The sequence below is a fragment of the Eubalaena glacialis genome, chromosome 18 (assembly GCF_028564815.1).
Source record: "Eubalaena glacialis isolate mEubGla1 chromosome 18, mEubGla1.1.hap2.+ XY, whole genome shotgun sequence".
Lineage (NCBI taxonomy): Eukaryota > Metazoa > Chordata > Mammalia > Artiodactyla > Balaenidae > Eubalaena > Eubalaena glacialis.
The window spans coordinates 67,210,217-67,224,965 of record NC_083733.1 but is presented as its reverse complement, the minus strand read 5'-3'; the positions used below and the strand labels follow the sequence as shown (position 1 = coordinate 67,224,965).

The following is a 14,749-nucleotide window of genomic DNA, read 5'->3' as shown; positions in this document are numbered from 1 at the left end:
TGGCTGGGGCGTGTCTGAGGTGTGTCCAGTGGGTGCCACCTCAGTAAGAACTCCCTGTCCTCACCAACAACTCATGAGCCCTGGACCCCAACCTCAACGTGGTGTCCGCTGGCACAGCCCAGGGCCCCGTCAGCTCTCCAGGGGACTCCTGACCCTCATAAGGGTGACTGTCTGGCCCTGAGTGGGCCACAGCTCCACCAGGACTCAGTGCCCCCTCCTACCCCCAGCACAGAACCCAACGGCACCCAGAGGGTCAGGGAAATCAAGGCTTCCACGAGGCGCCGGCTCCCAACTGCCCCCAGGAGGCCAATGGGTTCGGAGCCCTGGGTGCCCCAGGTGAAGGGGTCACAGGAACCATGAATGGGAACTTGGGGGCACCGCGCCCGTAAGAATTGCCATTTATTCCCGAAGTTGCCAAAATCATCACCAAGGATTCACCGAGGGGTGCGTGAGGGGACGAGGAGGCTCAAACACTGATTGAGGGGCCAGTTAGGAGTTGGGAGGGAGGGAGATGGGTGGGGGGACCCCCCCCCGCTGTCCCTCCCCTTCTAATGCCGTGGGCAGGGGTCCCCCTCCGGCCGCACCCCTCCCCATCCCCAGGTCCAGTTTCTCTCTGGGGAGGCAGGGTCGGGGATGTGGGGAGACGGTGTAGTGTCAGTGGGCCCCAGGAGGGGGAAGGACGCTGGGGTGGGGGCAGGGGTCCCCCGCTTCACATGCACTCACAACACTGGTCGCCCAGGGAGCAGGAGTGGGGGAAGCCCCCTCCCGCCCTGGATTATAGGAGGAAGGGATTAGTGTTGGGGGCCGGGGGTCCCTGGGGCATCATGGGGGGCAGGCCAGGGCCCCCGCCAAGGGGAGAGATGTACGTCGGCGGCGCTCCAGCGACCGGGGGCACGGGGCTGAGCCGGAGCTGGTTCAGGGTGAGTGTCGCGGGGGGCGCGGGCTGGAAGGGGTTGGTGATGGAGGGGCCGGTGGCCGGGCCTCCTGCAGGGAGAGAGGGCAGGGAGCGGAGTCGAGTCAGGGGTCTGCCGGGCGGGCCAGCACCCCTGCTCCCGGGCCGCACTCACCGCTCGGCAGGAAGGGGTTGGAGGCCTTGGCTCCTGGCAGCGTGGGGCCTGGCCGGCTCACCAGCGAGTCCAGGTCCACCAGGGCAGCATTGGGCCCCAGGAACGACTCCGGGGTCTTCCGCGTGGGCGGCGTGGGCGTCGGGGCGGCTGCAGGCAGGGGGCTCCCCACAGCCTCGGCCAGAGAGCCCCCGACCCCGCTCATGTCGAAGGCACCGGGACTGCGTGCGGGCACCTCTCCGGCGAGCAGCTCCAGCTCCCCTGGAAGGGGCCGCAGAGGGGGGTCGGGGGGAGGCGGCCCCGGAGCCAAACCAGGCGGGGGTGAGGCCAAGAGGCAAGGCCGGGAGGACCACCCTCTGACAGCCTCCAGGTCAGGGACCGGCCCCAGCGGGTGACAGCAGAACAGCACCGCTTTCGGAAGCTCACACGACGGGTCATGACTGCCCGGAGGGGACGCGTAGGGGGGACAGGGGCAGGCGCCCACCGTCCCAGGAGACTGGGTGATGTGCCGTTAGCGTGAGGCCTGATTTTTTGTTTCTTTAAGATTTAAGAACCCCGTCTGATATTGAAAGACAAGCACACGTGTAGCTGAAGAGCAGCCTGGAAGAGTGAGCCCTGCAGACTGGACGGGAACCTACGGTCAGCCTGGGGTGCGGGAGGCACTGGCGCCAGGCCTGCTCCCTCCACAAAGCCTGCTGCACTCGAAGACGCAGAAAAACCAAGGGACCAGAGGGAACGTTACCCAGGGCGGGGAGGCGGGCACCACGAAGAGAGCCCCCAACACCACACAGACTCGGGGTCTCACCTCGAGGACAAGCCCAGGGACAACCTGCAGACACAAGGGCCAGCCCGGACTCTGGCCGGAAGACAGGTGCTCGGAGCTCCAGGAAGAGGGGCGCACAAACGCCCCTGCCCCGGGCCCCAGGACGCCAGTGGGCAGGTGAGGAAAGGGGTGCGGTTCCCAGAGGGAGGGGCAGCCATCAGGCCAGTCCAGGCGCCACACCACCCGGAAGCCCCCAGAGAGCCTGCACTGCACTCCAAGAAACATTCCAGGGTGACAGAGGGCAGCATTTGGGGAAACTGGAGAAAGGGAATTCTCTGTACGATTTTTGCACCTCTTCTCTAAGTCTGAAGTTATTTGAAAACAAAGTAAGAAGTTCCTCCTTACGATGGACGGAAGACCAGCTCCACCTCAGTCACGCTGTTACAAGAGCCCTGGGGGCCGGGCCCACCTGGGGGCTGCAGCCATCCTGCTGCATCTCAACCCTCAAGCGGCCGCCCAGCCTGGAGGACAGGCCTCCTGGGCTTGGGGGGGACACTCACCCGTGCTGCTCCCAGAGGCTGGCAGGGCTGTGCGCAGTCGCTCGAAGTCGGAGAACTCGTCGGGCTCCGTGTCAAACCCCCCGACCGCTGTGGGGTCAGGGTGTGCCCTCAGCTTCCCCAGGGGCCCAGGCGACGCGACTCCTCCCACACTCGAGGCCCGGCCCCCCCGGGCCACCCCCCCAGTACCTGCGGTGCCATTGGCACTGGGCTTGGTATGGGACGCCCCCCAGGGGTCTGAGAAGGCCGGGGCCGGGGCCCAGGGATCAGAGGCTGGGGGTCCGCCGACCGGGGCCCCGCCTGCGTGAGGAAGAAGGCAGGTGAGGGGCTGGCAGCCCACCCCACCCCCCAAAGCCAGGCAGCCCCAAGGCTTCAGGCCCCTCCCCAGCTGGCCCCTCCCACCGCATCCCCACCCTCCAGCCCTGCGCGCTCACACTGCCAGGCGCCCCCTTCTGGCAAAGCCCTCCTCAGCCTTGAGGCCTCCAGAAAGTCCCCGAGAGGCCCCCGGCCAGGGTGGGGTGAGGGGCCTCATGCGTGCCTCACCCAGCCCCTCCCCCGCCTCCTGCAGCCCCCACAGCCGCCGGGCACCCCAGGACCGCACGCCACACCTGCGCAGGGTCAGGGAGGCAGTGGGCACTCACCGTCTGAGCTCCCCCACGGGTCGGGGGTAGGTCCTTCTCCAGCCACAGGGGCCGCGGTCCCACCCCAAGGGTCAACCGGGGGCCCCGCAGGGGCAGCAGGCCTCCAGGGGTCCCCGGAGGCCGGCGTAGGAGCCGGACCACCCCAGGGGTCAGCAGCGGGAGGCACAGGGGGTCCCCCCCAAGGGTCCGAGGTGGGGGCTGCCGCGGGCAGGGCAGCAGCCATGGGCACTGGGCCCCCCCAGGGATCCGCAGCCTGCGGAGCAGCCGGGGCCGTGAAGACGTCAGCAAGATCCATGAGGGACGACTGCAGGCAAGAAAGAGGAGAGAGAAGGGGCAGTGGGGCAGACCCCGGCCCAGAGAGAGGACGCCGGGGGAGACGGGACGGCCACACAGCAGGAGGGGTGGTGGGAGCCGGGCGTCAAGGGGAGGCAGACCTACCGCCAGGGGACCTCCGAGCGCCCAGAGAGGACGGGCGCGGGAGCAGACGCCCAGCTGCTTGTTCCTCTGACACACTCCCCCGGCCACCTCCCCACCCGCCCCGGCCCTCCTCCCACCCTAGCCCCTCCGTCCACTCTCCGCACGGCAGTCGGCTGGCCCTGCCACACCACACGCCCGCTTCCCACCCAGCCCAGGCCGCTGACCAGCCCCCGACGGAGAGCCCCCAACACCACACAGACTCGGGGTCTCACAGACTCAGCCGCCGCCCTCGGCCCCGCACCCGCAGCTGCCCACGCGCTCTGGATGGGAGGTGCCCCCGCAGACCCTGCACACCCCTCCCTTCCCAGGGGCAGGGGGGCAGGCGGAGCAGGGCCGAGACCCTCCTGGGCTGCGCCAGACACTGATGAGGCCTCTGGCCAAGGCCGGCCTGGACACGCTCTCCCGCCACTCCGCCCGCCCAGCCAGGCCCGGCGCCCACTCACCTCCTCCTGGCCCACGGTCTCCCTCCTGCTCTCCTCTATGGCCATCTGCAGCCGCAGGTCGTCCCCACGGCGGATCCGCTCCTCCTGTTCCGGCCGGAAGCAGCAGGCAGGGGAGGGGTCAGACTCTGAGCGACGGGGCTGACAGTGCACTTCCCCCCACATCCCCCCAAATCCCCCCAAATGGACAGCCCCGAGCCCTCCCACCCAGACAATGGCGACTGAAAATTAAAATGGGATGCGGACGATGTGTGGGATGGGGTGGGACACGGGGTCTCAGGCCGGGGCGGGGGGGACGATGACGGGAGGGTGCCGTGCAGGGGACAGGACGGGCCGGGCCGGGCTGCTCTAACGGGCTGGGGAAGCACGGGGCGCCTGACTCCGGGTGTTTTCTGCACGGGGTGAAGGTGGTGGAGCCCTGGGCTGTGACGGAGAGAGAGGAGGGCACCCTCACCACCCAGAGCAGCCACAAGGCATCTGCTTCATGTGCCGGGTATCCTTCCGGGGACCCATTAGACACAAGGTCCCACTGAAAACGCTGCAGCACGAATGTGTGGGGGTGGGGCCCTTCAAGGTGAGAGGAGGTGGGGACCTGGGGAGGGTCTCAGGGGAGCCTTGGGGTGGGGAGGCTGCTCTGACCTTATCGTGCTCCTCACGGCTCAAACTAAGGGCCAGCTGGAGCTGGACGTCATCCTCGGGGCCGCAGGACGGGGGCTGGGGGAGAGAGAGCGTGAGGGGCTGGGGGAGACAGGTGGGGCCCAGAGGTGGGGAGAGAGAGACGTGCACACACAGGGATGGAGACAGAGAGCCAGGCTCGGACAGAGCAAGACACACACCGACACACTCCCCGAACTGGTGAAGAACAGCAAAGAGACAAGCTTGGGGTGTGGGTGGGAGCCGGGCTGGGCAGGGCCAGGAAGGCCAAGCACCCAGAGAGGAAAGGGAGCGGGGAAAGACAGGGCAGAGGGCGAGCAGAGGAGAGAGACCGGGAAAGGAGGGGCGGGCAGGGGCTGACGGCGAGGCGTGGAGATGGATGGCAGAACGGAAGTCGACCCCGCCATGCCCCGCGCCCCCGCGGCCCGGCCGTACCTGGTCGGCCTCCTCCTTGCTCATGGCCAGGGCCAGCTGGAGCTGCAGCTCCTCCTCCCCGCTGCTCTGCGGCCAGGCCTGCTCTGCCTCGGGCGGGGGCCCAGAGCCCACGGCTGCGGAGGAGGCTGAGGGGACAAAGACGCTGAGACCCAGACGGAAGAGGGGACCCCACGGCCCAGGAAGCCAGGCTGGCAGAGTCTGAAACCCCCCAACTCCCCTCGGGCCTGGCCTCCCTCCCCCAAGATCCCCAGTGGGACCCAGACCCCAGGCTCCATGGTCAGGGAGGGGGTGTGGTGTGCATGCAAACCCCCAGAGGGGTGCGGCGGCCCCACGTGCAGGAAGGACAGGGTCAAAGAAGGACAGCCCTGGTGGCCCAGGACAAAAGTCTGCTGATAAAGAGGGAGGGCCCTGGGGAACCTCTGAGCCCGTGAGCTAAGTTCCTGCACGGGGTCAGACATGCCTTGTGGCCTGTCTCGGGGCCCCATCTCAGGCCCCAGGGGGACGGAGGGCCTTCCTCCCTGGTCCCCAGGCGGGAAAGCTTCCAACAGCCCCCAGTGGGGAGCCTGGGGCCTCGGTCTCCAGGGCTGGGGCCGGCGGCTGGATGCTGGGGGAGGAGCGGCCTGCACACCTGGCCCTGGCCCCATCCCGGGACAAGGGGCGAATGAGGAAAGGATGGAGAGAAGACGTGGGCCCAGACAGGAGGGAGCGCCCAGCCTTCCCTCAACGCGCCAGGCTCGCTTCTGCTGGCCAGGGAGCGCTTACCATCGCACGTCGCCTCTCCATCCTGACCACCTGCCAAGACACCACCTCCATCACCCGGAAACTGCTCGGGCCTCCTACGCGGTCCCGCCTCCCCAGCCCCCTCGTCCGAGAGCTGCCAGGCCCACCTCTAGGCATTACTCCCATCTCTACCCTTCCCGCTTCAAACGTGCAGACGGCTTCCACCTGTGCTCACGACACCACTTGGGGAATGTTTCGACCTGCGGCACCCACCCGGTCCCAGCATAAAAGGCCTTTCCCAGCAGCACTCAGGATCTGCACACCCATGTATAAAACAAAGCTTCCCAACACAGCTGGACCTGCCAACGTGGGGGACGCCCTTTCTACCTCCTCTACGTCACCTCGTTCTCCTAATCGCTGGTCGCCACCCAGCACCTACACTTCCTTCAACTCCAGCCGAGTCCCCTCGCCACCGCTCTGGCCCTCCTCTGTCCTGTGCAGCCACCCAGGGCCTCAGCCTCCTGCCCTCCGCCTGAGCACAGCTCCCGCGGGGACAGCAACCTCCTCCGGACCGCGCTCTCCCTCTCGGCACGGGCCGCCCTCAGACAGCCCGGAGGGAGCGCGCAGGTGAAGGGCGCAGGCGGTGGACGGGCCCGGGCACCCTGGCTCACCCGTGGCGGTCTGCGCCAGCTTCTCCTTGGTCTTGAGCGCGTGGGCACGCTCCTCCCGCAGCCGGTCCTCGTCGCGCAGCAGGGCCACCAGCTGCTTGGCCTTCTCGCGCACGTTCACACCCTGGTCCTTGCCGTCGCGGTCCACGTACTGGAAGTCCTTCAGCGTCTGCACGGCGTACATGTTCTCCTTGCACTGCTGCGACACGCGCTCCGAGCCCGTCTTGATGAGGTACTCCATCAGCGTCATGGCCTGCGGGGGGCGGGGTGGGGGGGCGCACCGTCACCCGAGGCCCAGCCCACCCACACCCTCCGCGGCACGAGCTGCCACCGGGATGGACCCTGAAAACACCACGCGGGGTGGCCGAAGCCGGGCCCCAAAGAGCAGAGTGTGCGAGAGTCCACTCACAGGAGATGTCCGGGCGGGCAAACCCACAAAGTGGGCCCGGGGACGGGGGGTGACTCTCAGTGGGATCGGGAGATCCCCCTTCTGTCTAGGGGGACGAGAATATTCTGGAACTAGGTGGGGTGATGGCTGCACAACACCGTGAAAGTGCGTAACGCCACCAAGCTGCGCACTTTAAAGGGTGATGCACGTGTCACGTGACCTACGCGTATCTCAATAAACACCGGGAGAGGGGAGACGGCCGCTGCATCACCGCAGCCCGCGTGGGGATCCCCAGGCGAGCGGTGCAGACCCTGCGCTGTTCATTAAAACGAAGCTCTAAGGTCGCACGGCCGGAAGGCAGCTTGTTAGGTCCCGCTCGGGGTGCCCAGTGCACGACACATCCGCCCGCTTTCTCTAGCACCCTGTGAGTCTGGGAAGTGTCATTCCAAGCGTAAAGTTTCACACCGCCCCGGCACGATCTGAAGACAACGGCGGAGGAGGGAGACGCCGTGCCGGCAGGGTCCGTCCAGGCCTGGGTGCTCCAAGGGAGGACCACGCGGGCAGGGATGAGGGAACACCCTTTGGAATCTTCTGCATTTTATGACATGGGAACAAATTCCCTTTTCAGCAAGGTTTAATGGGAAATACCCCCCCCCACTCCCCACCCCAGGCAAGGCCTTCGTGGTCTGCAGAGCCTGGACTCCAGGCAGTCTGGGGAGTGAGGCGACGGGTCCTGGCCCCTTTCAGGCTCTGTGGGAGGCCATGGCCACTGTCCTCAGGAAAAGGGCACACCTTAGATTTTGCAGGTGACACCAGGGGCCTCCCAGAGTTCCCAGACCCACCCAGGGCTCCTAAGTCTAGAGCAGGACAAAACAGAGAGGGAGGGACAGGCCACCCCGGGGAAGCTGTCTGAACCGCAGCGGAATCCGCCAGGGTCACATCTCCCCAGCCTCCCCAGGGAGCCTGACCTGGATCTGGCATGGGTCCTGAAGGTGTGTTGACACTATTCACCTCTGCAATTAGAGATTAGTCTTTAACTGACCCAGAGATGTTTACGCCTTAGAGGAGAACGGCAAGAAGTAAAACCACATCCGCGTGTGGAAGGCAGGCTCCAGAACTCCTGGGCCAGCGGGGTTTTGGAATTCAGAATTTTCCCGAGTTCGCGCCATAAAGACTGCACACACCACGTGTAACAGAAGTGCCCCAGAGGAGGGTGACACCGACGGTCGCACTCTGTGGGACCCTCAAATGCCGGATAAACCACCTCACCCCAGTACAGATGGGGCCTTGGTGCCAAATGACTTTTGAAAACTTTCGTTTTCAGAGCTCTGGGAACTTTGAAACTGCAGTTTAAAGACTGTGAACATGGAAATAACCCAAACACCCCACAGGGGGGAAATACACACGTACGAGCCGTGGCGTGTTCACATGACAGGAGCCCCCCCCGCACAGCCACGTACATGAACAAGCAGCTGCTCCACACGTCAACCCCCAGACGTGACGGCGAACAAAGACAAAAGACAGCAAGCACCAAGGATCACAGGCCACAGGACTCCACGCCTGGAACAATCTCGGCAGACGGGAGGCCGGGCACGGTGCCTCCTGGGGACACATCCTCTATCTCCACCTGGGCAGTGGCTACAAAGGGGTGCACGCACCTAAGAGCCAGCTGGGCTGTGCACTCAGAACATGTGCCTCGATGGAAAACATCACGGGTTTTCAAAACAGCCTGGTCCAGGATGTCCCGGGCCATCAGAATGCGAGCATCAGCTTAAACAGGGGTCAGCAAGCTTTCTCTGTAAAGGGCCAGGTGATAAACCCGCCAGCATTTCAGGCCCTGCACTTCCGGTCCTGAGAGCTCAGCCCTGCACCAGGCCACGTGTGATAAAGCTTTACTTACATAGGCAGAGGACCAGGTTTGACGCATGGGCTGTAGTTTGCGGACCCCTATTTTCGAAAATAAAGACTGAGCCCCTGCACTCCTCAGCGAAGTCAGGTGACGCAGCCCGGAGTCAAGAGGCTGGGCTCGGGGGCGCCCCTCTCAGCCCCACCACAGCGAGGGCGGCCCTGAACCTCTGCGTCTCAGCTCCCTCACTTGGAAGAAGTACCTCCGCTGCTCTCCGGCCACAGGCACCGGTCACAAAGAACCTGCCACCTGTGGCCTCTCAGGACTCACCTCCCCTCACACACCCGGCCCGGGCCCCCTCCCCACCCAGCTCCTGTCCCTCCCCCTGACCTCACACAAAGGCTCCCCAGCTCCCCCGCCCTTTCCCTTCACAAGAAATGACTCAATCGAATCCAAGACCCAAGCGTGGCTTGTAGGGAGGGGCATGGAAAGGAGCCAGAGCAAACGGGCCTATCTGGGCTGGAACGGGCCTATCCGGGCTGGAACGTAAGCTAAGCGGCGCCACCTCTCCAGGCCTCGGGCTCCTCGTCCTGGAACCCACCAGGGACCCACCCCAGCCTCCGGGGGACAGACAGCCCGGCCGGCACATGCTCCAGTCCGCGTCCACGAGACCAGGGGCCTCACCCATCTTGCCCACCGCCACATACAAAGCAGGCCCTCAACTGCCATTTTACCGAAGGAACAACGACAAAAGGACTCACCAACACCCCTGGGCCCCAGGAGTCGGACTCTCCCACAGAGGGAGGTCCCGGGACTGGCCTGAGGCCGCATTGCTGGGGGTGGGGCCTCGTCACCTGCCCCAGCCCAGGCGCTTTACCACTTCTTGACCCACCTTGGGAAGCCAGGCCCCAGGTCCCCAGAACAGCAGTCAAACGAGAAACCCACCCACTGAGCACTGCCTGCAACTGAGTTCCCTTTACCCGAAGTCTGTGGTCTGTCCTTCTGTCTCTTCACTGGACCGGGGCGTGTGCATGTATCACTGGGGGCACTTTAGCCACATTTATCAAAATGGCACAGGCGCATGCCCAGAAATTCCAGTTCTGGAAAATGGCAAACATACACGGACATTCATGGCTGTCTTGTTTGTAAAAGCAGAACGTTGCAAACAACTTAAAAATCCAGCACCAGGTAGCTGGCTACATCAATTATGATCAAGCCAGACAGTAAACAGAAAATTGTTTAAAAAGAAAGAGTGACAAGTCTTTGTGGTCCTGATGAGAAATGATCCCTAACATGTATGCTTGTTTTCCTCTTTAAAAGTAGACTATGACTGACACACGGTAAAATTCACTCTTCCTTACACGTTGCTTTGCGTTCTGGTAACGGCATACGGCCACAGGACCACCGCTGCAACGAAGATACAGAACCAGCCTGTGGCCCCCAAAACTCCCCGGAGCTGCCCACCTGCCTGGACCTCCTCCGCGCACAGATCACCACAGAGGACAGAAGCTGGGGACACGGCCGCCTCTGAGGGAGGGGCGGACACTGGGCACCCACTCAGGCCTTCTAAGTGCATCAGTCTTGAGAATGTGCCCCTTCTTCAAAAACCACAAGGCCCCAAATTCTTTGTTGCCTTCGCCGAACAAGAGAGAGATGGACACGAATTACGTAAAGACACAGAACTCCAGCTCCTCCTGGAACCGGGCAGGCGGCCCGACTCCGGGCACCCCCTGGTGGGCACGCGCCATGCGGCTCCGCGCCGCGCTCACCTTGTACACGTGCCGCCAGTTCTTGCCGTGGTCGTTGAGCCGCTTCCAGATCATGCTCATGATCTCCGAGAAGGCGACCACGTTGTAGGTGAGGTCGGCGATCTCGGACATGAGGGAGCTAGACGGGCCCCAGGGGTCGTTGCTCGTGGCCTCGCGGACCTTGATCTCGGCCTCCGAGTAGTTGTGGACGATGTTCTTCATCTGGCGCCGCAGTGAGGAGGTCGACATGGCGGCTGGCGGCGGGCAGGGGGGCGGGCCCCCCGGGCGTGCAGAGACGGGGCGGCGGGAGGAGGGGGGCCGCGGCAGGGACTGGCAGGTCACCGCATCTGGGGAAAGGAGAGGGCCTTTGGGAACACAAGCGGGACCTGCGGCCACCCGGCTCCCCGCTGCCTGCGGGGCGGAGGGCCAGGTCCCCACTGCAGCCCCGGTTAACCTCTGCCTTAGTCACGCCATCCACCTTTCAGTTCCTCAGTCGTGCCCAGCTCCTTCCTGCCAGGGCCCGGCTCAGCGAGGCAGAGCATGCGGTGGCAGGCCACAGGCCTGAAGGGGCACGCCCCAGTCAACGCTTCCTAACCTGGCACTTCCCGCACCGCAGTCTTCTCCTCTGTGAGATGGGGCTTCACGCGGAGTGCAGACAACTGGAGGGAGCCCGCTGCGCAGGAAGCGCGCTATCCACGTGGCGGTGTCGTGAGACAGTTCCCCCGCTCTTCCTCCCCCGCACGAGGTCCCCGCACTCACCCGGGGCTCCGCTGGAACACCCCACCCCGACACCACAGCCGCCGGTCCCCAGGGGGCCTCGTCGGCAGGCTCACTCGCCCTGGTGAGGCCCATGAGAGCCCCATGGGGGCAGAGACCACGTTTGTCTGGATGTGGCTTTTCCCATCAGAGGAGCTGACCCGGAAGAGCCATTCAATAAACCGTGCAGGAAGGAAGGGAAGGAGGGAGGGCAGGAAAGACCTCTGGAGCAGGGGTGAGGGGGACAGAATCCCCTGCACAAACAAGGACACACAGGGAGGAGGCCGACAAAGGGAGCAGAGATAGACAGGAGGGGGTATGCCAGGGGGACGAGGCGTCCCAACAGGGAGGCTCGGGGAGGAGTGATAAGGAACAAGCCCGCTGGCTAGGCCCCAGCTTCGTGCCAGGCACTCCTGGAGCACGAGACATCCATTATCTCATTTAACACTGCGGGCAGGGTTCTAACAGCTGAGGAAGCAGGGGCTCACGGAGGTGAAATAACCCAGCCAAGGTCACACACGAGGCGTGGCGGCACAGACTCCACCCCGGGCCACCTTGGGCTCCAGAACATACACTTTTAAGTTAACCTCTGCCGAGAGGAGAATGATGGGAAAGAAACAGAAAAGAGAAGAATGGGATCAGGCCAGGGAGGCCCGTCACAGCAAGCACTCACACAGCCCTTGCCCGGTGCCAGGCGTGCTCTTGGGTGCCTTACACACGTTAACTCCGGTCATCCCCGTGGCGCCGTGATTCACAAACACCTCACAGGGGAGGAACCCAAGGCACAGGCCTCACCTCCGGGGCAGCCTGGTTGCAGAGAAGGCTCTGACCACACCGTCCACAACCTTTCCAGCATGTTAGCCACAGGCAGAGACCTACGGAGACCTCCTACAACCTGAGTCCCGGGGGAAGCGGCTGGCCCCTGCCTTGAACACAGGAGAGCAGGCACTTGGAGACAGATGTGAACAGCTGAGAAGAGATGGCCAGGGTGCCAAGAAAGGCCCAGCCAGACACGCTAAGACGAAGAGCTGATCTGACAACTAACAGAGTAGGAGACTGAAAGGAAAGGGAAAGAGAGAGGAGGAGAAACAGAGGCAGAGAAAGCTAGGCAGATAAAGACACGAGAAACAGATAAAGAAACATGGGAAGACAGTAAGGCAGGCGGGCAACGAAAAAAGACGGAAACCCTGAAACGAAAAGAGGCAGTAACCTGGGACAGGGAAATAAGAGAGAAGAAAAATGGAAAAGAACACGAAATCTGGGTCCAAATTCTGGCCTCCCTGAGATTCAGTTTGCTCAACTCTGAAATGAAGGAAAAGATTCCACCCGGCAGAACTGTTGATTAAATACAATGGATACATAAAGTTCTTGGCGCTGTGCCCCGTGGGTAGTAGTTCAATAACGTTGGCTACTATTATTGTCAGAGAAAAAACAGAACTATTTCCAAAAGGGTGGCCATCAGAAGATGTGCTATCTTAACACCGTGTGTTTACATTAACGGGCATTAGAAGATATATTTAACCGTCACAGCAAAACTAAAACTTCACAGATACTCCTTAAAACAAGACTACGTTTTTCAAAATTGCTTAGCCCAAAGAGAATTACTAGATCGAATAAAAGACAAATCATACGGCAAAATTCTCCAAGGGGTACTCAGATATCAAACGATATCAAACGTCATCTGTGTGGAACAAAAAACCTACAAATAATAATGGAAACCAGAGCTCCCAGCAGTTAATTACACACTTACTACGCGCCAGGGTTAGGCACTTAAAAGCATCACCTCCGTTATTAGGCAAAGCTGCCCTATTACGCAGGAAACAAAAACACATTAATTTTAAAGACTAGGAAACTAAGGTTTGGTGATAAGTCACCTGACAAATATTACAGGCTCGCAAAAAGTGGGCCTCTGATTCCAGAGCCGGGTTCTTCACCACAACTAACTCAAGAACCTGGGGGAAGGGGCAGACCCTAGACCAAGCGACAGACCCGCGGAGAGGGACTCGGGGTTGGAGGACACGGGTACCAGGACAAAAATGAGATGGGAAGACGGCGGGGAGAGATGCACAGAGGCTAAAGACACCTGGCGAACGGAGACACCAACATTAATCCTGACCCTCAGACGCCGAAACGTGACAGAAAAGCAGAACGAGACCGGGACAGACACACGGAGACAAATGCTTTGCAAAAACGGCGAAACAGACACGGACACGAGCACAAGCGAGGCCCGCGAGAGGCAGAGGCGCTGACACACAGGCAGACGCGGGAGAGACGGAGAGCCGCGGGCGGCCCAGGCCGGCCGGGAGCAGACACACAAAGGCCGCGGAGACGCCCGAGCGCCCCCGCCCGCCGCGCCCCGGCCCGCGCTCACCTCGGCCCCCTCACGCCGCGCTCCAGGGGGTCATGGCGGGCAGCCCCCTGCCCCCGCTCGGCCTCGGTGTCGCGGGGCGCGCGCCGAGCCGCGGGCGGCGGACGCGGAGCCGCGCTCGGGCGCACGCGCGGACGCACGGAGGGCCGCACGCCGACGGCCCCGCCGCCCCGGCGCCCGGGAGGGGCGCGGAGAGCCGGGCGGGGGAAGGGAGCCGCCGAGCGGACGGGAAGCAACCAAAGGAGGCGACGGACCGGAAGCGGAAGTGGCCGCGCGACCCGCCCGGCCACCCCGTCTGCGGCGAGCCTGCGCAGTGGCTACTTCCGAGGACACGCTCTCTCGCGTGCCGTCACTTCCGGCGCGCGGGGAGCCGTCGCCAGGAGGCACTTGCCTCATTTCCGCCCGCCTCCGCGAAACCCCGGGGACGCGCACGGAGAGGCGGGGCGCAGCGAGGGGTCGGCCAGCGAGCTCGGCCGAAGGCGAAAACACCGCGTCGTCGTCCCCAGACCGCCCCCCGCGCGGTAGCCCCAGGCCCGCTAGACCACGCCCCACCGCGGTGCCTTGGGACGATCTGAACTCCTGAGCCCACAAGGCCAGCCGGATGCCCCCCTCCCCACTTCATGCGGGGGCCCGTCCACTGCACCCTCCTCCCCGGGGCCACGCCCTACGCCCGTCCTAGAGCAGTAGGCCACGCAGGCGGGGTGTGCCACCTCGGGTGTGCCAAGGGCACGGGTGCCCGTGCCAGGTCGACAGTGTGGACAGCTGGGCCTCCCAGGGCCGAGCTTCAGCCTGGGGCCAAGGGAACCCCTGAGAACTGGAGAGGAGGGGGTTACACACACCGGACACAAAGCAGCTCCATAAAGTAAAATACAACAAAATGTTTAATGAGCAAATTCGTCTTAGCAAATATGAAACTGCCACAGAGAGTAGGAGAGGGACAGGGGCCACGCGGTGGGGGGCAGGTCTGGGGAGACTAAAGAGTAGAGAATCAACTATGTAAGAAACCAGGGAGGACACCGGGGAGAGGACCAGAGGCCAAAAGGACGGGAGCTGTGGTCCTGAAAGTGGAGAGGGCAGGGTATCGGGGTCGGACAACAAAATTCAAAATAGTTTGGCCATAAAATATAAACACGCTATGTTTCTACGGTGGGAAAGGGGAGATAAAGGGGGCATAAGGGAGGAGAGACTTCCGGGGAGGGGCCGTGGGGGTCCGACCCCGCCCTG

The 14,749-nt window shown here is 63.3% G+C and overlaps 1 protein-coding gene across 4 annotated transcripts; it reads right to left on the bottom strand.

Moving 5' to 3' along the window:
• Window positions 1-381: 381 nt before the first annotated feature.
• EPN1 (epsin 1) lies at window positions 382-13,638 on the bottom strand. Of its 4 annotated transcripts, none has more exons than XM_061172294.1 (12): window positions 13,529-13,638; window positions 10,423-10,748; window positions 6,423-6,672; window positions 5,794-5,823; window positions 5,032-5,156; window positions 4,582-4,656; window positions 3,946-4,029; window positions 3,026-3,329; window positions 2,574-2,684; window positions 2,388-2,474; window positions 1,068-1,325; window positions 382-984 (listed from the first exon to the last, which is right to left on the bottom strand). In XM_061172294.1, exons 2-12 carry the CDS (start codon window positions 10,648-10,650, stop codon window positions 776-778), a joined length of 1,761 nt encoding a protein of 586 aa, XP_061028277.1. In that variant the 5' UTR covers window positions 10,651-10,748; window positions 13,529-13,638; the 3' UTR covers window positions 382-775. The 4 variants fall into 4 exon arrangements, with proteins under 4 accessions (XP_061028277.1, XP_061028278.1, XP_061028279.1 ...); XM_061172295.1 differs by lacking the exon at window positions 13,529-13,638 and adding an exon at window positions 10,997-11,154; XM_061172296.1 differs by lacking the exon at window positions 5,794-5,823 and having other exon boundaries at window positions 13,529-13,637.
• Between the last annotated feature and the right edge of the window lie 1,111 nt (window positions 13,639-14,749).